This window comes from Hyaena hyaena, unplaced genomic scaffold, assembly GCF_003009895.1.
Source record: "Hyaena hyaena isolate Hyena2069 unplaced genomic scaffold, ASM300989v1 scaffold_124, whole genome shotgun sequence".
NCBI classification, from domain to species: domain Eukaryota; kingdom Metazoa; phylum Chordata; class Mammalia; order Carnivora; family Hyaenidae; genus Hyaena; species Hyaena hyaena.
In genome coordinates this window covers 2,922,757-2,947,415 of record NW_024080755.1, presented here as the reverse complement: position 1 = coordinate 2,947,415, position 24,659 = coordinate 2,922,757, and the positions used below count along the sequence as shown (strand labels likewise).

The 24,659-nt window shown below is 51.8% G+C and overlaps 1 protein-coding gene across 4 annotated transcripts in view; it reads right to left on the bottom strand.

The window, feature by feature from the left end:
* GRK5 (G protein-coupled receptor kinase 5) overlaps positions 1 to 24,659 on the bottom strand; it is a 209,322-nt gene that overhangs the window by 54,881 nt on the left and 129,782 nt on the right. For 3 of the 4 annotated variants that reach the window (XR_005529331.1, XM_039237364.1, XM_039237365.1), the window contains exon 3: positions 7,780 to 7,892. Coding sequence is in view for 2 of the 4 variants with exons in the window: in XM_039237364.1 (XP_039093295.1) it covers positions 7,780 to 7,892 (113 nt within the window). In the remaining 2 variants the exon portion in view is untranslated. Of the gene's footprint in view, positions 1 to 7,779; positions 7,893 to 8,772; positions 8,794 to 24,659 lie in introns of those variants that run through there. The other variant, XM_039237366.1, reaches the window with a different exon arrangement.

Here is a 24,659-nt window from a genome sequence, read left to right as displayed (position 1 = left end):
GGCCCTGACCTTGCCCCTTCTCTGCCCATCCCCCAGGGGTCTCAGGGTCAGGTGGGCCAGGTCAGCCCCACAGCCTGCATCTACCTGGGGAGACTGTTCTCTGTCTCCCTCTGCCATCTGAGGAGCCCTCTTGGGCCTGGGTCAGGAAGGGTCACTGGCCTCCTGCCCCCAGGGCCTAGGTCAGGAAGGGAGTCACCGGCCCCAGCCCCCACCCAAGGGCAACAGATGGGATATGACCAGAAAAAGAAGCGAGGGAGGAGCTGCCTCCTGGCCATGTTGGAGTGACCCCAAGGGGACCCCAGGCCGTCCTGGACAACACCACAGCCCTTGGGTGCCCGTGCAACATTCCCTGGCTGGGGCAAAGGCTAAAAAGAAGGAAGGAGGAAAGGGGTGTCGCACGTTTCTCTTGGGTGAGGTGATGTATTCACAGGCAGCTGTCAGGGTCCCACAGCAGAGGGGCCATGCCATCACCTTCTGCTTGTCCCATCGTCCTCCTGAGAGCCTCAGCCCCAAGCGGTTCTCTCCCCACCCCGTCCGTCACTCCCGGGCGGCCTAGCTGCTTCTCCTCCTCCTCTAGCCCCTAAATTATTTCTCTGTCCTCACTCTCCAACAAGGCTCATAAGGCTGCCATGCAAAGGCCTCTCACTCTCCCTGTTACTCTTTCAGTTCTAAGTAAGAAGGATGCCAACCTCACCTCGTTCAGGCAGAAATGGAGTCTCTTAGCTCCTAGAATTCAAGGATGGGTTGAACCACCAAATTGTTTGGAGAATGAAAATGCAGCCAGGCCCGAACCACCAGGAGCCACCAACATGAGGGCTTCTGGAACCCACCCTCATCCGTGTGTGTGTGTGTGTGTGTGCACACGCGCACACACACGCACACGGGCCTTATTCTCTCTCAGTGCTGACTGGCTTGCTCCAGTGGCACATGGTGGTCTACAGCTCTCAAGCTTTTTACTTTAAGCCTCTTTACCAGAGAAGGACTTCCTCTCCAGCCTATACATTCCAGAGAAAGAACTCCTTGGCCTACATTGGCTCATCCCTGCTCCAGTCGACTGTGAACTATGGGCGACACCATTAAGAACATGGCAGCTTCTAGGACAGCCATGTTGTTCAGAAGAATGGGTGGGGTCGCAGGAGACTGGACAATCCCATAGAGTTGTGCGTATGAACCCATTTTTTAAGTGGTACTTCTTCAAATGACCCAGATCCCAGGGTCTAGCTTCCCCAACTGCTCTGAGGGTCTCTACATCCATCTGAAGAATGATTACTTCCCTTCCAGCTTCCTCTGTGAGGAGAGCACAAAAGTGAAAGACAAGACAAATGCTGGATCTGAATTATAAATAAGAGAAGCAGGATGCTTGACTCCTTTGATGAGGCACAACAAATTGTTTCACAAATAATTTCAGAATAACCAGGCATATTTAAAGCACACTGATTTCAAGTGATTTCCCATAGTTCTGGGCTAATGAATGATGAATGGCTTGAAGTGCCTTTTAGCATTTCCTGATAAAAGATTTCATTTGTTGTAACCTTGTATTTGTAATTGACAGTCTCCAAGACGGAGACTTCAATCCTTGCCTTCTGCTATTCACGCTCTTGAGGAGTCTCTCTCCATACTGAAAACGGCTAATGTGCGTAAACATGATGATAAGGGGCTATGATGGTGTGGAACCTACAAGACTAGCTCGGAAAAGACATGGCAGTTTCTAGCATGCTGTCTTGGATCACTGGTTCTGGGGAAAGCCAGCCATGTTACAAGGATACTCAAGCAGTCCCATGGGGAGCTTCACCTGGAAAACGCGGAGGCCTTCAACCAACAGCCACCACCAAGTACATAAACTTGGAAACAGATCAAGCCCTGAATGACTGCAGCCTCAGCCAACATCTTAATAGAACCTTTTAAGAAATTGTGAGCCCGTAGCATCTCGGTGAAGCATTCCAAAATTTCTGACCCACAAAAGCCATGAGGTAATAAATGTTTCTCAAGAGATAATGAATACTTAGCTGCCTAAACTGGTAACCAGTATGAGTTACTTCATTAACATGTTCCTGTATGTATTTATTTTTCAATCTTTCATTTAACCAAAAAGCCAGTGCCATGAGGGCAGGAACTTACTTCTGCTCAGTGTGTAGCCTCCAACTGCTAGAACAGAGTATGATGTACTGGACACGTTCAGTAAAGAAGTGCTGAAAAACTGATCGAGTATCCGCCAAATCTCCCCTAACTCCAAAGAGAAGACACCTGAAAAGTTTCAGCCACATCCAAGTGGGGGGGGATAGGAGGGTTTCAAATGAGCTGGGATGCCATCAAGCATCCCAGAAAACAGGTGAGAGAGGAAGTACGTCTGTTTTTAAGAAGTTCATGCAAAGACCCTGTGGTCCTGAGGAGGTTGACACTGGATCCCCTTCTGGTCCCTGGACCAGGTGGGCAAATCCTCTCTGAAGCCAAATCTAGTCTTTGTCTTTGACTCTGGTCACTGACTCTGTCTCTCTGTGGGAGGGCAACGAGAGAGTCCTTCTGAGGCTCCCAGAAAGCCCTCGACAACTGAGACAAAGGGCAGAATGACCCCTGCAGAATTGCCTCTGATGAATGATACACACACCGTTCTGCCCCCCACTCCCCCGGGCACCCAGGCCCCATTTTAAGACAGCCATGAGTTCCCTGCTTGACTTGAGAAACTCAGGTATTAGGACCGTGCAGGGAGAGCAGCCTTTCCTGGGGACTACGTCAGAGCCTGACGAGCACAGGTTATTTTTAATAAACTCTGCTTGGTAGGAATTCAACACAGAGATGGGAACGGTGTAGACGGTGAGGCTGAGCCAGGGAGCACCAGGGCTGCAGGCCGCCTCCTCGGAGTTCCAGGCAGGATGGAAGGAAAAAACATATTTCAGACGAGAACTGTGCCAGCCCTGGAAAACTCAATAAAGTCTTCCTGCGTAAAAGAGGTGTTCCGAAGGCTGGTCATTTGACGTCAAGATGGGTGATGAAAAGGCCCCGCTCATTCCCAGAGATGCAGACAAAGCGCGAGGGGCAGGGCGGCTCCAGGAGCGACAGCCGCGTGAAGACGTATGTAAAGAGCATTTGTCGCATCAACGCAGGGAGCCAGACTCACATTTCCTTTCCAGAAAAAAAAAGCTCTTGGTACAGGCCCAGCAAAAGGGAACGTCTGCACGACCAGAATGAAAATGGGCATCCATTGGATTTTTTTTCTTCTTCTTCTTCTCAAACGGACTATAAGCGTCTAACAAGACACGTGGCTGGAAAATTCCACTGGCTCCTGGGTTTTGCCTTGCCCTGCTCTGCCTCATCAACTCTCTCGATGAGACTCAAAGCTGGCGATGCCTCATCGTTTCCAAATGGGGAGCAGTTCTGGTCCAGGGCTCAGGCTCTGGTCCTCATCTTTCCTGCCACATTCATCTCCTTGGTCAGCTCACCCAGCCCATGGCCCTAAGTACCAGCTGTACGTTGGTAACTCTCAATCTTCCATCTTCAGCCCAGACCTTTCCCGCAGACCCCAGAACTGAACATCCATCTCCCCTCAATCATCTCCACATGGGGGTCTGAGAGACCCTCCAGCCGAGTGTGCCTCACACGGAGTTCCTGGTCTTCCCCTAAACATGCCTCCCACGGCCTTTCCCTCTCTCCACCCTTCTATCCGCTCAGGTCAACACTCTGAAGTCATCCGTAACCCTTCTGTCTCACCCACAACGCATCTGGAAGTACTGTTAACTGTGCCTCTGAAACATGCCCCAAATGCGTCACTGTCACCACTGCCGAACGCGTCCACGCTGGCTCGAGCAACCATCGCTGTCACCTTTAGTCGCCTCCTATCAGAGCTCCTGCCTGTTCCAACCCAGGAGCCTCGGGGTCTTTTAGAAACCCGTCGGACCACGCCACCGCTCTGTTCGAAACCCTCCGGTGGCTCCCCATTTCACTCAAGGTCAAAGTCTTTAATGGCACCAAGTCTTGCAGGGTCACACCTCTCCTAGACCCCTCTGCCCTTGCTCCCTCCACACAAGCCACAGGTGCGTGCCTGCAGGCCTCTGCACTGGCTGTTCCCCTGCCTGCCACGCTCTTCCACCGCACACTCGGCCACTAACTCTCACAGAGGGTTCGGCACCTGCCCAAGGTTTCCCCACCAGGCGGCTCCTTAGGTCTGTCTCTGGAGCCTGCACTCCCTATTAAGACACCATTCTTCCAGCACAGCCCAGTACTGACGCTCAGGTGAGTAGTGGAGGCAGCACCTGGTGCAGAGGGCGCAGCAGGGAGGGGGTGGTTGGGGGACGCTTCTGAGAGTAGAGTCCGAGAGAACAAGCAGGCATTCGCCAGGCAGAGGGGACGGGGGCACCAGCTGAGACACTTCAACCTCTGTGGTGGCAAGTCAGGTGGCAGGGCCAGAATGCACGGCTCAAGAAAGACCCGGGTGAAGGTCAAGGATGAAAGTGCAGGTTGCAGACACCTGGGTGGCTTAGTCGATTGGGTGTCCGACTTCGGCTCAGGTCACGATCTCACAAATTGTGGTTCGAGCCCCGCATCAGGCTCTGTGCTGACACCTCAGAGCCTGGAGACTGCTTCCGATTCTGTGTCTCCCTCTCTCTCTGCCCCTCCCCACTCACGCTGTCTCTTTCTCTCAGAAATAAATAAAACATTAAAAAAAAAAAAAAAGAACGTGCAGGTTGGGGGGTCAGTCAGTGGAAGGTCTGGTATTCAGCCTCAGAACTTGGACTTTATCCTGGTTGTCAATGCTTCCCAACCCTGGAAACATAGTACAGTCATGGGTGACTTGGAAAATACCAATGTCTATTAGAAATAGAACCCATCCACTGGTAATGAGCACCCATAGCATCAGACTGTGGTCTCCACGTACCATTTCCCAGTAGAAGGAACCAGAGCTCCATGGAGATACAATGGACTCTACTTCCAGGGCCGGAAACATACAAGGTGAGCCGTCACATCACATCCTCCCATTTAGCAAGGAGATGGCCCATGACTCCTGGGTCCTCTCGAGGGCTCAGAAGCCAGCCTGGTGGCCAACAATGAGACCATGGAGAATCAATACAGATAATGACCAGCATGCATCGAAATGCATCTGTGTTTAAATCGACACCTTTAAAACAAATTGGTTACTACGACAGAACGGTGCTGGTGAACCGGTTTGGTACTTTGAAAGCATAAATACAGGGAGAGAATGAATGAACTTTATCAGTGGGTAACCAAAGAATAATCGAAAGGAACAGTTTCGCAGTTAGCAAATGAGGAAGGAATGACAAAATTAGAAAGTCGGCATGCTGCAACCCCTAATTTATCAACAGATTTGGGCACTGAATACCTAAACCTGCTGCCATCTCTAAAAGAAAGACAAGCGGATAGTAATATCCCTTGACAGAAGAACATGAAACTACTTATGAAGTCAGTCCTGCAGCCCCTGCCAAAAAAAAAAAAAAAGGAATCTGAATATGATCAGTTTCCAGATTTGATGAGCAACTTACAAGCAATACAGAGAAACCTAATGCAGGACACGTGGGGTGACAGCGGAATTCAAACTATAGGTCACCTTTCTGGATGAACAAGGGGAGATGGTTATAACCTGTCAAATCATGCATTTATGAAAAGTATGAGAAAGTTGTAAATTTAATAATATTTTTAGGGGCGCCTGGGTGGCTCAGTCGGTTAAGCGTCCAACTTCGGCTCAGGTCATGATCTCACGGTTTGTGGGTTCAAGCCCCACATCAGGCTCTGTGCTGACAGCTAGCTCAGATCCTGGAAGCTGCTCCAGATTCTGTGTCTCCCTCTCTCTCTGACCCTCCCCTGCTCATGCTCTCTGTCAGAAATAAATAAAAAAATTTTTAAAAATTTAAAAAATATAATATTTTCAATTTTTTTTAATGTTTATTTTTGAGAGAGAGAGAGAGACAGAATGTAAGCGGGAGAGGGGCAGAGAGAGAGGGAGACACAGAATCGGAAGCAGGCTCTAGGCTCTGAGCTGTCAGCACAGAGCCCAAGGTGGGGCTCAAACTCATGGACCATGAGATTGTGACCTGAGCCGAAGTCCGACGCTTAACTGACTGAACCACCCAGGCACCCCAAGAAAGTCGTTAATTTAAACACTAATATTTGATGATAATAATTACTTTTTTAGAGCAGCACTAAGGCTATAGTGGTGATTTGTGTGTGTGTGTGTGTGTGTGTGTGTGTGTGTGTGTATGAGAGAGCCCTTATCATTTAGGGAAACCTACTGAAATGCTCATGGACAAAATAAACATGATACTTACTACAAAACGCTACAGACGGGGAGGACATGGTCAAACAAGACTGGCCATGAGTTTGTAATTGCTGAAGCAGGGTGAAGGGCGCATAGACTATTTCTTGACTTTACTTTTTACAGTTTGAAACTATGAGAAGTTATGAAAATATTAGCCCCCACCCTCCACCCTGCAGAGATTCAAATTAATGAGTCTGGGCTTCAGCTCGGGCACTGATATTTCATTAAGGCTCTCCTGGAGTTTCTACTACTCAGCCAAGGTTGAAAACTATTGTAATCGCTTATGTGAGACATGCCGAGAGCCTCTGCTGAGACCAAGACAGAGGTGATGGAGGGGGACTGGTCTGTGAGAGGTCACGGAATCAAGCACATAGTCTTTGACTAGATGGCGGAAGAGATGAGGAAGACGGAGGGGTCAAGGCCAATGCAAAGACTTCAGGCTTGAGTGGCTGTGGGTGCTGGTCACTGGAGTAGGGAACACGTCAGGCCTGTAGCTTTGGGGAGCTGGAGGGAGGTGACTTCTAGTGGAGACACTCAGTGGGCCATTTGGCTTGTAAATCTGTAGATCCACATTGAGACTCTGAAGCAGACACAGAAACTTGGGCCCTGAAGGGCTGACCCCAAACTGAGAAGGAAGTCAGGATGACTGCAGCCAAGGGTGGCATTGGGAGCAGTAGGAGACATCGGCATCTTGGGAGCCTGGAAACACCCCCTCCTTTCATGACTGCTCTCCCACCTGCTGTCCACCTTCTTTGGACAGATCCCCAGAGGGCAGTGGCCAGGCTGAGGTGCTAGGCCTTCCTGCGCAAGTGCTGAGCAATTCCTCCTGCACATTCCTACATCCTGTCCTAAAAGCGCATGCAGATCAAGTACCATTTGCTACACAAATCACCGGCCAGGAAACGTGAAGGAAGTCTCCATATGGTATTATACGTGGCCACACACGCCAGCAGCCGCTGCCGCCAGCAACGGTCAGATTGGTTGAAATGACCCACGTGTGTTCATTCCACGAATGTTCACTTAATGCCTGTAGATGCCAGGCACCATGCTAGGCAGGGGTGAGGAGGAATCTCAGGGTCCTGGCCTCGGAGAGCTTGCATTCTAGTGGAGAAGTAGACAGTAAATAAGTAGACAAACACAAGCTTTGGACTTTTAGAAAGTGGGTTTTTAGTCCAGAGAAGAGGTTGTGGAATCCAAGTGTTATCTTGGGGTGTAACCAAGGGTCCTCAGGCACTACCTGGCGTACTGACCCAGGCTCCCAGAATCAGAGAAGTGAGAGGACTTCCCTTTAAAGCAGCAGTAACCGAGGCCCAGAGAGGAAGGTGGGTCACCCATGGTGACCCAGCGGGTGCAGATGTGCAACTAGTCAGCGTTCTCAATGTCTGCACTGGAGATCTCTTGAGCAACAATTTCAGTCTTCACCCTTCACAACAATGTGGTCCGTCTTTCCCTTCGGGCAAATACAATCGCTGGGCACACAGCGCCACAGGGCCTCCCCAGGAGCAGGGACTTACCACTGAGTCCAGGAACTGAATGTAACACTCCAGCCCAGGCCTGGTTTCGCAGAACTGCCGGAAAAGCAGCCTCCCAATTGGCTGCTTGTCACATAAACTGCAGTAATCTCTGTCTGGAAACAGGGAAAAAAAAAAAAAAAAAAAAAAAGGAAAAGAAAAAGAAAGAAGGAATGTGGTGAGATGCAGGAGAGAGACAGGCTGGGCTGTCCTATCAACCCACACCTGGATCCAGAGCCCCGGAGGAATGGAACAAGATGACTGGCAAATTCTCCAGACCCCTTATTTAGCTCCAGGCTGTGTAGACTCAGAGGAGACAAGGGTGGTTTAGAGGAAGGTTATGACCCAAGCTTTATTCCTAGCTCATTCCTCCTTCCTGATGCCAGCAGTTCTGGGGACCATACCTCCACCCCCTGGGTGGCCCATCACCTTGTCACACTCCCCAGTTAGTGACTGGATAAGGGTGGCAGGCAGGTAACCCAAGCCAGTTCCAATCAGAGTGGACCCCAGACTGTGCCAGGGCAGGCCAAGCAGAAGTGCTCTCTCTCCCTCCAGGTATTGGAGTGCGTGGGGGTGAGGCCGGGGTATGTTCTTGACCCCGCGAGGAGAGTGGCTGTGATAATGAGGCTCATGCACAGAGTAGGTCAGAGCCGGGGAAATGACAAAAAGGAGAGATGGTGTCCTTGTGGTGTCATGAACCTCTGGATCAAACCATGCCTGCAGCTCAAACCGCATCCAAAGAGTTTACTTATGAGCTGTGTTTAGGGCAGTTTGAAAAGATTGAAAAATTACTTGTAATTCAAAGCATTTCAAATTATGAAAACCCTGCATTTTCCAGCTGAGGAGCTAGAGGCACGGAAACGAGAAGTGGCCAGCCCTCGGCCACTCAGCAGCCAAGAGAGTTCTAAAGAGGAAATGTAGCGTAAGACTCCCAGCCTGGACGCCTGGAGACCCAGTGTGAGCCAATGACCTGCTATGTGACTTCAAGCAACTCACTTGCTCTCAGAGGCCCCAGTCTTCCTCTGAAAAATAAAGGTGCACTTTGGAGGTAAGATGGGGGTGGGGGGAATCTTCTGGTTCTTCCTGCAATGATGTCAAAGCCTCCACCGGCGGTTTCTTTGGCCAGAAAGATGCTCAAAGGACTGACTCAGACCCGTCGCCTCCTGCCTTCTCAAGCACGGAACTTTGCGCAGCTGCACTAGAAACGGTCAGGTGACCTCACAGGCAAAGCAGAAGGAACGACTATACCCTCCCCTGGGCGGGGGTTCTCTGGACATCAGGAACACAACAAGGAGATATACACGTAACCCTCAGTCAATTCACTTTCACACCCAAAGAACTTTACACAAAGTAAAGCTCTGACTCGCATGGAGGGTGATGGTTGTGAGCACGGGATCGGGAGCTAAACTGCCTGGGTTCAAACCTCAGCCTCACCAATCACTGCCTGAGCCCTGAGGCAACTGACTTAACACTTTTATATTTCAGTTTCCTCATCTGCAAACTGGGGACAGTAAGTAGTCGGATCTTCCTCTAGGACTGTCATGAGGACTAAGACAATGCACGGAAAAGACTCAGAACATAGCGTAACACATATAAAGTGCTTACGAAACACCATGTTATAATCGCGTTTGTGGGATTTTTGGTCTGTTCCGTCTCCATTCCTTCAAGGAATCTCTGCTGAGACTACAAATATCCAGCCCTGAGTTCTCAGGGAGCCTCCCGCCCGTCACGTGACACAGTCCTAGCCAATCAGAGCCCTCGTCTCCCAGCCACGTGACCCAGTCCTAACCAATCAGAGTCCTCGTCTCCCAGCCACAAGACTAGATGAAGGACGGGCACATGACTCAGCCCTGGACAGTAAGGGGTCCCTGTTTCGGCCACAGTGATAGGTTCAGAAACAGACATGTGACTCAGTGCTAGCCAATCAGAGCCCTCTATCTCCAGGCCGGAATGGTGGTTCGAGGCTGACGAGCTGAGCTGGTGGGAGTCCTGGAGAAGTCACAGGAAAGGCATCTGCTTCGCCTTCGGATGCCAAGGTCTTAGGACCAGTCCACCAAGAGCTGCCACAATTGTCTTTCCCACCAGGCAGTGAGCACCCACAGAGAATGAGGCAGGGGAAAGCGGGCTGAGTGCAGACGTTAGAAACCCGGTGCTGTGAACACCCCAGGAGCCCGTGAAGCCATCCTCACCGAGGCCTGCCTGGTGCCTGCCCATTTATTTCCCCGACAGAGTGCTAAAGTCATTTGGTGTTGGGTTTGTGTCTCTTACAACCAAAAGACAAAGTGGCGAGGCATATAGGCTGGAGAGTTTTACAGGCCACTTCTCCTCTCAGGGGTAAACTGGTTGAAGGCAGGAACTATTTTTGTGGGCATTCACCAGCTCTAAGGACACTGTGTAAGAAGCCACTCAAAAACTTCTCATTCTCTCCTAAGTGGATGCTTTGATCAACCCAGATAGCCACCTTCCAAGTTCTCCCTTTTGATGCCTCCTCAAGTGGTTTCGGGGATGAAACTCGCCTTGGACTGTGGCCTTAACTCCGTTACCTTTCCATGCACAGATGGTTCACAAATGGCCACTCCAACAAACATTTAACCCACCTCGATGTGTGCCAGAACTGGTGGAGTGGGGGGCGGGAGGGAATGGGACGCAATCCCAGCCCTCTGGGAGCTTGGATTCTGTTGAACAGGGTGGAATGTGTGGGTGAGCAGACAAGATCCCAAGTGACAGTAATAAAATGTCAAGTTAGATGAGTGTTATCGTCAGCCACAGTAGGGAATCTGGGAAGGAGGGAGCCGAGAGGGTGGCAGGTCTGCAGCCTGCACCTGTTAGCATGATGCCCTGTAGATAGAGCCTGCATTCTCGTAGCCTCCCACTGAACCTGATCCCCCCACCAAGGTGAGGAAAGCAAACTACCTCATCTTTTCCCAGCCAGCCGAACCTCCCCAGCATAAGCAGAATGGAAGTAAAGTACCTTGCGTCAAACTCCAGTTTTATTCAGTTATGGCAGAGAGAACCGCGTGGCTTATGTGACTTGAGCAATGGGCCCCTCCCCATTTCCAAAAGCAATTAAGAGATTTCATGTACCATATTGTGATTCCTTAAGGGTTCATCTGACAGGATTTTTTCTCTCCATATGGCGTTTGCTGTCAGTATGGAAACAAGACTGTTATAAACTCACAGCACAGTAAACACCATGTGATTCCAACACAAGCTGTCAGCACCTCAGTTCCGTGCCTCTCCCAGCTGTACTGAGCATCCCAGGCAAGAAAGCCACTCACTGGAAGCCCGGAAAGAAAGAAAAGAATCGGTAATCATCTATTTGGATTCTTTTTTCAGGCTTCTATAAAGATAAATGGGCTTATCTTCTGAGGAAGCATCACCACGACCACCACCACCAAAACCAAAAGGCAACATTTTTGCAGTTCCTTTAGAAATAAAGAACGAGGTCATAGAAGGGAGACTGTGAATTTGGAAATTGATCAGAGTGACAGGAGGAGATGCATATTGTCAAGTGCAAACCCAAGGTGCCAGTCGCTTCTGCAAAGTCAGACTATACAAGTTGGAAGCACGGGGAGGTCTGTAATGCATCTTCCGAGGGAACCTTTTCTTCTTAGTTTCTACAGAAGCCTCCCGTCACCGAAATCTGGCTTGCAAGGGCCCTTTCCACACCCCTCCTCTGAAGTGTGATCTCTTGGGCTTGGGGGTGGAGGTAGGGTCATCCAGGAAAGAAGGGCAGAGCCTTTTCTCTCTGTCTCTGAATCTCTATCTCTCAGGCTGAAAGAACCCTGGGATGTTATGCCCACAGGCATGCATGCGCTGTACACACACACACACACGTACACACTCACAGACAACGCCAGCTCTTCTAGAACATGAAAAGCCTGCTTTGGGCTATGTGCCTCACTGGCCCTTCCCTCCAAGCCAGAAAGAAGCTATCATTATAGGGAGCATCAGGCTCCTCTATCCTGAAGTGTCCACCAATCACCTAATTATCCCAGCTTTACTCTTGTGGGTCCTTCACTTAACAAACTGTCATCCAAGGCCTCCTGATTTTTGATACAAGAAGGTTCCTTCAACCTTAAGACTCTCTTCTTGAATTCAGCAACTGGGGGTGTGTGGATGAATGGGAGGAAACATATCTTAAACTTACTGGCAGATTAATGATCCAGTAACAGGCTTGGTGTTGACAGCTGGTGGTCAGTTGAGACCAAGAATGGGGGAGTGGCCTTTGTGATGTGATGTTCGACTTTGGCCATAGTTAATAGAGGTCTAGTGGATATGGCAGACTGGAGCATATCTAGAGGAAGGTGACTGGAAATGGGGAGGGGTCTGTGAAGCCCCTTATAAGCTCTAGGGCACCAAGCTATGTCCTCGAACAAAAGGCAGGGTGCCCTAAGGGAGGGGCTGGGTTCACGGTGCACACAGGAGCATGGTGGGAGATAATGTGTTGCCGAGGCAGGCTGGGCCCAGGAGACGGCTGGGCTCCAAGGCCACGGAGACTGTAATGGGTTCAGTGTTCCTCCACGGATCATGTTAGAGCACATGGGATTCGAGGAGAGTTCACAGTAGGGTGGACAATGGGGTGGGGACCAGGGAGCCCGCTCAAGAGCAGGAATAGTGCCCTCACAAAGAGACTCCTGAGAGCTCCCTTACCCCTTCTGCCACGTGAGGACACAGCAAGAAGATACACATTCGTGAACCAGAAAGCTGGCTCTCGGCAGACACCAAATCCACCAGCACCTTGATTTTGGACTCTCAGCCTCCAGAACTGTGAGAAAGAAACGCCTGTCGTTTCAAACACCCAGTCTGTGGTGTTCTGTTAAAGCAGCCGGAATGGCCTCATTTGCTCTATAGTCACAGGCAAGTCCCTTGACCAGGGGCCTGGCCACCTCACGTCTCACACAGACATGCTGGTGAGGCCATGGCCGCCCCTGGGGATTAGCAACATGGAAGAATGCCTGCCCCGTCTCAGCACTTAGCGGGTCCCACAGGAAAAGCAGCCCCTCAGACAGATCTCAGCTCTTCTAGAAGATTCAAGAAATGGTGACTTTTACTTCTCTGAAGGTTCAGAAAGAAAATGGGAGGTAGCCAGTGAAAGGGGACTGGACTCCACATCAGACCAAAGAAGGCAAAAGCCACCCCTCCTGTCGCCCAGCCGTGGACTCCCAGCTGGGAGAGGGCAGGGGCCAGGGCTCTGCTGGCCCTCCTCTGCTTCACTTGGAGCCTCCTCTCAGAGAGAGAGAAGCCACATGTCCCCGCAGCACATGGCTGAGGTTAGGCTCTCACAACCCATCAATTCCTTCAAGACTCATAACCCTCGGTGGACTCAGAACCAGGAATGATATTGATAGTGCAGATAAATAAATGCTGTCACTGTTTTCATTCTTTTCGAGTGACATGAAATGGGAACATACTTTCTTAATTAAGAGCTGTGGTATGCGGACGCTTGGAGGGCAACCAGATTTTCCCAACTGAAGGCCAGAACACAGGCGGCGAGGACAGCGTGGCTCCCCTCAGAAGGCCATAGACCCAAGTGAGTGAGGACGCCACCCTCTCCCCCTGCGGGAGAGTGGGCCTCAGTCCCTCAGGATGGGGAGCAAGGAGAAGTCACGGCTTGAGGGGGTGGGGTGTCGCTGACTGAAACCTGCTTTCGGACTGTTTTCATTGTTGCCCCAGGCGCTCCTTGAACTTGGGCCAATGAAAATGCACGTTCCATTTCAGAAGTAAGAGCAAGAAAGGCGGCTTCCTGAGGAAATGGAAACGCTAACACCGGAGCCCTTGGAAATGAAACCACATGTTTATTGTACATGGGGGGTTCGGGCGGGGGGGGGGGTCCAAAAGCGATTTCTGGGGCCATTTTTCTACCAACTGGAGGATTATATTATTTCGTTTTGTTTCATTTTGTTTTATTTAACATTGTTTTTCCAAAATATCAGGGTTTGTTGTTGTTTTTTTTAAGGTTTTTGCTTTTTGTTTTTTTGGAGAGTGGGGAGGGGCTGATAGGTCCTAAGGCAGTTTAGGAAAACAGATGTGAGGAGAGTGGATTAGGCTGGGCCAGAGCCCTTCACTTTGCCATACTCCAGGTCTAAAACAATAAACAGAAAAGTGATTTGAAGAGAGCTTTCTCTTAAAAATTCCTGCCAAAGCTGGAAAAAACAATCAAGTGCTTGCTCTGAGGAAAAAGCTCTCTGATGTTTGAAAGGCAAGATAGCATCAAGGATAACGGCAATTCCTCACAGCCCACCTCTTGGAAGGAGCGAGAGAGGAGAAGGGAAACATTTGGTATTTGGCTGGCGGCAGCTGAGTGGGCTCCTATGGCTTCAAGAGAGATGTTTTTATGTGAAAAGAAAATGACATATGGCACATTACACAAACACACCCAAGCCAAGCCCCATCTTCCTGTGCCTTTTGTCCCCCTCATTCTGGTCTCGAGTTTTACTGCGAGTCTGGGGAAGAGTGTGGGGAGGGAGGCGGGCTGAGCTGGACAGGACACAGAGCATATGCTGTTGCCGCAGGGCCCTCTGGGCAATAATGGGGCCCCAGAGTCAGGCGGTGACCTCTCCCTTATCCTCAAGGCCAAGAAAAGCAAACAATTTAGATACTCCTTTGCAGTGGTAATGAAACTAAGGATTGGGTGCGTAAGCAGAGGAGTGGGCGGAGCAGGTGGACCCCGGGGGAACAGCCAGGTGACAGAGACACGGTGCAGGCAGTGGCTGGGATGAGCCTGGCACGCTGGAAAGAGTCGGGGGCCGAGGTGGGACCCAGGTTCCAGGCCTGGCTCTTTTACCTGCCACCACCAGACGGAAGTCCCGAACCATTGCGCTCTGAGCCGTCTTCTATGCTGAGAGCCCGCAGCTCTGTGGCTGGAAGCCTTCCTTCCGCACTAGGTCTAGGTGAGCATGATAACCAAGGGGCGTGAGCAGAGAGGCCCCTGGTACATCGGCAGTGGCAGCTCCCGAAAATGCCCGGCAAAACGGAGACATGCCGATGTCTGCCTGTCTGGTTCTTTCTATTTGTCTAGATTTTCAATAGTTTTACAAATGAGAGGAAAGCACCTGTTCTGAAAACATAGCTGCAAAACCACTGAGACCAAGAAGGGCCTTGGGAAGCAAAGTAGCTCTAACCACCAGACATGCCCCCCTTTTAGTTGTGGGGCCTGGCTCACATGCAGGTGCTTATGAGCCCTCCGCGTCCACCCTGAGTGGCCTGTGACAGAACCTTCTGGAGAGCTGGGGCCAGGCCTGCTGTGGTGCTGGCCACGGGGACAGCAACATCAACGGTGGATGCTGTCCCTTCCTTGTGACCCAAGGCCCTCCCTGCTCCACTCTGCCCACAGCCAGCCTGAGGATGCTACTCTCTCGAGTTGGATTCTTTCTACCAGCTCTTTTCTCCTTGAAAAAACAAATTCCACACAGGTACAGGCAGTTTTAGAGGCTGAAGTACCCAGGCCACGCCCAGGCCAACTGCATCAAACCTCTGGAGATGGCGTCGGTGGTTTTCAAAGCTGCCGGGGTGATTCCAGCTCTGTGTTAACTATGAGGTCTGAGCTCACATTTCCTCCCCAGCCCCTGGGGCAGTGCCTGGCCGGAGCAGGAAGGCAGATACAGGTGACGACGAACAAAGGATGGAGCCAGGGAAAGCACAAATCAATGTGACGTGGAGGCCACTGGCTTCCAAACGGGGGAGTAGGAGTCTCAGGCCCACCCCCCCTCCCCCGATAACCCCCCCAGTGGTTAATCTGCCAGAAATGAAGGACCCCCTGTAGCAACTAGATGACAGAATTGTTCCCAGTGGGGCTTCAGTCTAAGGGAAATAAAAGGCTCAGGGTGTCTGAGCCGAGGCAATGCTATGTGCTGTGCTCAGAGGAGAAACCGGGTGGGTCTGGAGCCCCCTGAAGTGAGGTGGGCCTGAATATGGGGTCCTGCCTGACTCACAGCTTTCCAGAAAGCTCAGCCAGAGCCATAGGAATGGGGCCAGGGGACTGGACTTTGCCTCCAGCACCTTCTCTGACCGTTGTATGACCTCAGACCCATTTTTGTCCCTGGACCTTGGTTTTCCCCTTCTACAAGATGAGCCTGATGAATGAGAGGAGCTTAAATGAACTCTCAACTTGATAGTTCCTGTGAGGAGCCTAGTGGGGCTGGAGATACCACAGGGGCGTTTCTCCAATATCAGAGCTCCAAGGAGGGCACACAGCCCACAAATCTGCCTTCCTGCCCACATCTGCACTGTGACCAGAGCAGGGACAGAGCAAGCACGAGCTTAAAGGCAGAACTTCCAGAAGGCCCAGGAAGGGTGCCGTCGGGGGCCAGAAGCCCGGGTTTCCATCGAAGCCCACTACACTTCGCTGTGAGGCCCTGGGGTTGTTACTGCCCCTCTCTGTGCCTCAGTCTCTCTCTAGTGCTTGTCTGGTTTACTCTTGGATGTCAATGCCTGCCCCACCTTTACTGTGAGCTGCCCCGGCCTGGGAGGTGGGGTGGGGGGGAGGGGGGGGCTCTGAGGCCTCCATAGCTGGGCCATCCAGGGCCCCAGGGACTGGCTTCACCTGGAGCGATGAGCTAATGAAGGAAAAGCCACGGGAGGGCGGGGCCAGGAAATGGCCGGGCAAGCAGGGGCCAAGGCAAATAGCAGCCTCTATACAGAGAGGCAGCCCTGCTCCTTCCTGGGCCACAGGCCAGGGCCCAGGGAGGCTCACAGCTGTGCTGGCCAAAGGCACTTGAGAAATGAATGCCTGGGAAGGTGGAAGCGGCTGATGATCTCCTGAAAGTCCTGATGTCTCCGGGTCTGCAGACCCCCAGCGACAATGACCCTGTTGTCGCCACGAACCCCATCGGGGATGCAGCCAACCTGAGTGTGTACACTTCCAGGGACAGGAAACGCTTTACCTGCAGTGTCCAGTGCTCTTTACCAACATCATGTTAAGAGCCCATGTTAAGAGCCCATGTTAAGAGGCCAAACGTGTCTTTCTGTAACACCTGCTCCCAGGTCCTCCTTGGGATACAGAGAACAAATGTTAGGTGACAGTTATTCTCTGGTCCCGGAGCCTGCTCGCAGGTAAACTAGTTTCCTCTGGCTGCCAGCTTACGACTTCCTAGGACACCAGCCACATGACACACCCAAACTGTCTCCCCAGAGGGCTTGGCCCACTGGAACCTGATCCAGGTCTTTGGCAATTAAACGCGAAACCACGTCAATATCTCGCGTCCTTGCTGTCTTTGCCGACGTCGGCCCCGGACGCGAGAGGGGCTAGAGCAGGGAGACAGGCACGTTTACGGCACACAGAGTTCACACGACGTCCACGTTCCAGACAAGAAATGGGACAGGTACGCTGCTTCCGCAGAAACTAACACAGAGAAAGCTGCAGTCTCGATGCAGACTGCTTGGCTGAGTTACAGCTCAAGGGGGTCAGGATTTTAGATATGGACTTTTATAGGGTGTGGCAGAGCTAGTTTTCAGAAAGAGATGACCTCTGGGCCAGGCAGTGGCTTTCCCATGTTGCCACCTGATGTAGAGCGATAATAATAGACACGGTAATAGCTAACATGAACGGGGTGCTTGCTGCACACCAGGCACCTTGCTCGGCAGATTACGTGCTCATTTCCTGCAGGCCTCGTAATAGGCCTATGAAAAGGATGCTACGATCAGCCGGTTTTCAGACGCCAAAAAGAGGCACTGAGAAGCATTAGCGCAAGGCCGCTAAGCAGCAAATGACAGAGACAGGATTTGAACTCAGCTCCTCCTGAGGGTAGAACAATCGTTCTGCAACTTTTAGCTTCTAGAGACCCACAGCGGCAGCCGGCGAGGACCCGGGACCCTGAGAAGTGGGTGAGAGCTCACCAGTGGCACTATCTGGCAACTTCTGGGGGTCTGTGGGGGAGGGGTGCCCCTATAACCTGCACATCCCATGGCCAGGGGTCATCCCCCTTCCACGGGCCCGGGGCCTCTCTGCGCGTTGAGCCTGGGAGCTCCAGCCTCCACATATGAAGGGCTGGAAAGGCCACGACAGCTCAGCAGCCGGCTATCAGCTGGACAGTTACACGCCTCGGGCTGGGCCAGCACAGGAGGATGATCTGGAATGCCCTCTCCCCTCTCCTCTTCCAGAATACCTGATCCAAGTGTGCTGTCCCCTCCCCTCTGGGCTCCTTCAGCCCTCCCGGCCTGCAGCACACCTGTGTCCACGGAACTTCTGTGCTGTCTCATTCCTCGGGCTTTGTCCTCAGACTTGGCCTTGCCTCCTCCGGCTGGGCTGCAAACCGTAAATTCTCTCTCTGCTGCCACCCCCTTTGGATCCTCTGTAGAGTCTGGGACAGTCTGGACGCTATGAGGTCACCAATAAATATAGAATTGATTAAAGCAGGAGCAGCCATGAGAAAAGTTATTCACTGGGATCCTGTTTATACTTCTTTTGTCAAAACAAATCCCTTGCTCCTTGAAGATAGAAGTCTTAAAGTCCTTGGTGTCTAGAAGTAAATGCTTGGTTTTTAATAGGGTGTTGGAACTTCATTTTCATAGCACATTCCTGGGCTTGGACCTACAGGGAGGCAGGTCCTTAAGCCAAGAGGAGAGAAGTCCAAGCCGGGCCAGACCCAACTTGGAGGAGACAGGGCCCGGGCTGCCTTGTTCCCTGTGAAGCCCGGTACCTAGCAGAGCCTGGCCCAGAGCCGGTGCGCAGTAACATTTGACGAGTGAATGAATAGAATACATTAAGGACCTAACTCATCAATTTGCTAGCTGTTGGCTATAGCCTAACGTACCTGTTCCCAAATTCCTCCCTGTGCTGAGTCATGTTAATGAATGGGTCTGCCATCCCGGAAACAGAGTCCCTTTCCAGCACTGACATGGCCCCCCTTCACAATGCAATAATGGCAGAGCTGTAGACAAGGTGTGTTGCAGCGTGTGGTCATCTAATTCGCAGAAAAGCTGAAGGAAAGCCAGTCCGATGCCCTCCCCTCCCAGGTGGAGAAACTGAGGCCTGGCTAGGCAAAGGGTCTCATCTTACTCATCATCCCAGGGCTTGCTCGGCCGCGTTGGATGCTCCCATCATGATCAGGGAGTGGAAGTTCTCTAGTAAAACTCAAAGCCCCTCACCCAAGGGTCCCACCCAGGCTTGGCGCACAGATGCCCAGGCAAGCCTTTTAAACCCTCCTCTTGGGATCTGGCATTTGGAGCGTGGGCAAGTATAGTTGCTGCTGGCTGCCGAAGGCCTGTAATTGATGCCACACAGGTGCCTCATATAACTCTTCAAGGGCCGTCTCTGCACGGAGCCAAGTAGAGGCTTTTAATCGTCAAGAAGAAAAAGGCAAAATACCTCATGCATTTTCATTTTTATCTAAGTGGAAGAGCACAATCAGTTTGCCAGCATGCAGCGCTGCTTCTTGCCAAAACCCACTCATTTTAAACTAAAGCTTTCTTTTTCTGTACCTCCAAGTACAGAATCAAAGCATGCGGGCCCTCAAAGCACATGCTTTTCTTCCGTCCCTTCTCGCTATCTTTTTAAAGGGCCCCACGTAACTCTTAACTGTCTAGACCATGTAAGTGCCGGCCTAAGCTGGAGCTCAGCTCTCCGTTAATGCTTTCTCTCTTCCCTCTGGCTGCCGGGCTCACGACAGACAGTTCGACAAAGATTTAACTGATGCTAAGCCTAAGAGGTATCCTTCTTGGCGACTCAGCACAAGACAGATAACTGGGAACAGGAAAAAAAAAAAAAAAAAGAAGTGATCAGGATGATCAAAGAATATTCCTATTTCTCACTGGTCTGAAAGTGTAACCCACAATGGCTGTTTGTTTTCAATTATTCCTTGCCAAGAACAATGTTCAGATGATCGAAAAATTCTACACTGGAACCTTCAAAGCGGGCTTATCTTTCCTTCTGAGCACCTGCATGGAAAGAAGCATTGCTCAGGGAATGTAAGTGGTAAAAGGGATCAGAGAAGTCTCAGCAACTCTCGTGTAGCATGCTATATGAGGCCTCCGAGGGCTTCTTAACGGGGACCTGAGTTCTGGCAGGCCAGCCCGTAACTGCATTTTGCTCTAGCTGAGTTAGGGCCAGGCAAAGTAGGCAACCAGAGCCCCGCAGGAGGGAGGCCGAGGCCCATCCTTGCAGACAGAGTCCGCGTGGGGGCCAGCAGCTGACGGACCGGACCTATGCACAGTTGGAACCAAATCAGGAATGTACATGGCACAGCCCAAGTGTCTATCACTACGAAGGAATCCAGTTCCTCCCAAAGAGGGCACAGAATCAAATTTCCAGCTCCAAGCACAGCTCATAGACGTTGTTTCCAGTTGGGGTTAAGCCAGGGAGCCCACAGGGTACCCTGAACCTCTGATCCAGCCCAAAACAGCTACAGAGCTCCACTGTGGAAGGGAATCCCCCCGGACCTGGCCGCCTTCTGGTAGTTTGTCCCCGAAGTTTCTAGCACCCCCATATTTGCATCCAGCTTTATTCAACCCGTTAGCTGGGGTTGGATCTGACAGGCCAGGACCACCCCACCCCCACCCTTCCTTTAAGATTGATTTACTGAGCACCTACTTGGTGCCCTGAGCTGTGCGAGGCCAGAGGATCAAGTGATCACCAGAAACACCTACCACCCCAGGCACCCAAGAAGCTGGTCCAGCTCTGGGCTCTTTTCATTGGAGCGAACCTAGAACCCCTCCAAGATGAGAAGCAGTGGAGAGGTGAGAGGCAGAGGCAGGAACTCATTTCCCAGCCACCTTTGCAGCTTGGTGTGGCTACATGACCAAGTTTTCAAAGGAATGTGTGCAGAAACTATGGCTCCAAGTCCATTCTGGGTTGTGCCCTTAAAGGGATAGGGGGTGGGGCTTTTCCTGCACCATCCTCCTTCCTGTAGACAGACATGCCTAGAAGGCAGATGCAGTGGGGTCCCATCTGGGACCATGAAGAAGAAGGAAACACCTTACGGACAGAAGAGACTGGAACCGAATGGCCACATGGAACTTCCGTAGCAGCCCTAGACTCCTACCCAAGCACTGATCCAGGAGAAAGAAATAAGCTTCTACCTGTTTAAACCAGCATTAGCCTAGGTCTTGGTTACAGAAGCTGAACCTATACTTGCTTGATCCAACCACCTACTAGCTGTATGACCCTTCCTGAGACTCATTTCCTTGGTCCTAAAACAAAGAATATGACCTACGTCACAGGTATGGCTCAGTCAAGGTGCTTAGCATAGTGCCTGGCACACACTAGGCCCTCTGTAAATACTATCTATCCACCGTTGTTCTAAGGAGGAGCGGCTGGATATTCCTGTCCAGATCTGCTGCTCTCACCCCCTCACTGCTCAGCCAGGAAAGAGAGGTTAACGAGAATTGATGTTCACCCTCCTGAGCCTCATCTACATCAAGCATTGTTTCAGATGCTCCTTTGCCGCGGCATTGCTCCAAACACAGTGTACCCGCCGACCTCCCTCAGCGTGACCCAGGTGGCTGTATTAAGGCCCTGAGGGTCCCCTTGCCCCTCTGACAGGCCCTAAATGTGAGCGAATGCAGGACTGTTTCACTAATGGATTTAAGGCACCCACGTCTCAAAAACCTTGCTTTCATTTCAAAAGAGGTGGCCCTCCTCCCTGTTGAACGCAGTTTAGCCCTCATTCCCTCCAACACGATGGGTAATCCACACTGAAAGAGTATTTGAGGAAGAATTATCGTTCGGATGCTGGAAGAGTCTGAAGTCAACAGAACTGGTTTTGCTGTATATTACATAAAATAAACACTCTGGTTCCCGGAATTCCAGGGAGCACACGGAGAACCACATCTGTTTTCCCAAGATGCATGTGTTGTGCAAACGGCCCCCGATCCCGGCCACATCAGACTCCTGGGCCTCAAGGGTCCCTGAAGGACGCAGGCAAGGGGCAATCCCAGGCTGGCCACACCAGCACCCGGGTCGATATTGCCTGGGAAGATGGGTGAGGTGTGTGTGTTCAGGGGGCAGCCATCCAGGCAGTCTCTGACCCCAGGCTTTCTGTAAGTGGCTAAACACAAGATTGTATACATGGCAACTAAGGCTTCCTAAGAACTGACATTCCTTTTTTTTAAATATTGACTTCCGCCTTGCAGGATCACTGCCTCTGATGGCCACAGAGCACAGAGCGGGGGTGGCCTGCAGCTGATGCCCATGCTTCCAAGCGCTAAGCCGCCTTTCAATTCTGACTCCCCTCTGAGCCTCACCCAGTGATGGCACCTGCACGGACTCCAGTCCGAGGCTCTCAACACAGGTGATCTGTGAACTCGGCCTGCGTAAGCTCACTTGGTTTACTTCCCTCTCCGCTCGCCGCCTGGAAAGGGAGCATCAGCCCCACTCTGTCGCACTCGTCACGGTGCATCCCCCAGAGCAAAGCCTGGGACAAGGCAGGTCCCAGAAACAAGAGAATGAATGACTTGGATGGTGACTGGGGCTCGAAGAAGGCAATGATTTCGATCGTGATGACGATGCGGCCTCCCCATCTGGGCAGTCAGAGAGAGACAGCGGCCATACGCTGACACATGTGTGTGCCCATCTGCTCACAATAACCAACCCGGGCACTGGAACACTCGGACTATAGTCAGCGCACATGTACTCGGCACCTACTAGGAGCCCAAAGCTTTAAGGCTCCACTCGCTCACTTAGTGCGCTACCCTGTGGGGTGGAGAGTATTGCCCTCTGGCACAGCACGTCTCAGGGACTTGCCCAAGGTCATACAGTGGCAGTGCAGAGGCTTGCCCTTGGGAATCAGAGGGAAGCCAGCAACTTGCTCTTCCCTTAAGAGGAAGTGACCATTTCCCACCAGAGAAGCAAGGGGACAGCAGGCTCAGAGTTACTCAGGGCCTCCATTGGGGAGGAAGGGAGACTCAGGGAGACACAGGGCCTGGGAACAGAGCACAACCCAGGGCACAGGGCCCTGGGCCAGGTTCAGAGGAAGAAGATAAGGGATGGGAGAAGCAGGGAGAATAAATACTGTTATAACTAGGGGGCTGTGACCACGTCACATACTTCAGTATGGAGTTCTCCCTCATAGACAGCTTCGTGTTGAAACTGAAAATAGCAACTTACTGAAGACTTTTGGAGCCCACCAGGGGCCCACTTGAGCTAAGCTGAAGGACAGATATAAGAGAGGCCAAAGACGGGCTCTGCACCCCCAAAAGGGATGAGCTCACAGACTCTACTTTGGGGGAGGGCCCACAGAGGGTCTTCACAGAGGAAATGTGAGAAATAGGAAGTCCCACCAGAAAAGCAGCCTCCCCAGCCTCCCCAGCCTCCTTGCTGATGCCTTCTGCAACCTGGATCTGCTCTGGACCCCACACAGGACGTGGTGCATGAACCCACACTTCTGCCCCAAGGACACTGTCCTCATTCCAGAAACAAAGATGCTGCAGACATTTAAATTTTCTAAACCTGACAGTGAGGACTCCCTTTACCAGCTGAATCTGGCATGTGAGTGTGAGAGAGGATCAGACACGAGGTGAGGAAGAGAGCTTACGGCAAGGACCTGTGAGCACGGTGCTATCCTAACACGGTCCATCTTGAAGGAAGGATCCGCCTCCCCAGCAGCCGGACCACAGCACCAGGGGCGATTGGCTGAATGGAGCTATAGCTCCCGTGCCAGGCCAAGTGGGAACCAGACGGTCCCCTCTTACCACAGCCACAGGGAGAAAGTAGCTCCTGGAAAATGGCCACAGTGCATCTGAGTTATTGGGGTGGACTGTATACGGGGGTTCCCTGAAATGGGCCAGATTCCCCCTAGGTACACATGCTACCCAAGTCTAGCATATGTATGTGCACGCGCGTGCGCGCGCGCGCACACACACACACACACACACACACACACCCTGCCTCCTCCAGGAAGCCTTCTCAGATTGCCCCAAACCTATTTCTAGGCTCCTGCACAATCACTCCAAAACGACTTACTTGATACCTAGTGGCACCTATTTCCTGCTGTGATATGGGGGCCCAAAACAATGAAACAGGCTCAGGGTGTATTTTGGGCTGAATTGTGCCCACTCCAAAATGACCATGTTGAAGCCCTAACCCTCAAAGCACCTGCATTTGGAGATAGGCCTTTATGGAAATAATAAAGGTTAAACTCAGTCCTAAGGATGGGGCCCTAATTGGAGGGCTGGTGTCCTCATAGGAAGGCAAAGAGACACCAGAGATTGCTGTCTCACTCCCTGTGTGCACAGAGGGAAGGCCCCATGAGGATGCAACAGGAAGGTAGCCATCTACAAACCAGGAAGAGAGGCCTCACCAGAAACCCATCCCAAGGCTTCTAGCCTTCAGAACTGGGAGAAAACAAATTCTGTTGTTTAAGCCACCGAGCCTGTTTCATTTTCCCGCGGCAGCCTGAGCCCTGGCTAATTTCGGGTGGGTGATCAAAAGAGCAAAGTTTGAGGCTCAGTTCTGTCATTTATAAGCTCAGTGATCTGTGACAAATCACTTGGCCTCAGTTTCCTGGTCTGCGAAATGGAGCTACTGGCCTTCTACCCTGACTGCGTCCCTGAGACTCCTGCAGAGGCCCCACTGCAGGGTAGGAGGGTCTGGGTCAGGGTCTGAGGTGGCCATGAGGCCAACCCTGACCCCAGCACTCACCATCTGGGTGACCCCAGACAGATCACATGATCAGGGCAGCTGGCGTAAGCAGAGCATTTGCTACATACCAGGCACGATCCAGCTGTTTCCTCAGCTGTGCAATGGCAATGAGAATCCTGCTGTTCATGGGGGGCACTGCCTCATGCCACCGTGGGCACAGCATCCAAGTCAGGACAAGCATGCCCTCCCGGCAGCCACCCCGGAATGCTGCCTCCCAACCCTCACCACTGCTGGCCCCAGGACACTGGCTGGTGCTCCAGGAACTGGAGACAGCTGGCCCTTTGCTCCTTCCCACTGCACAATGGGG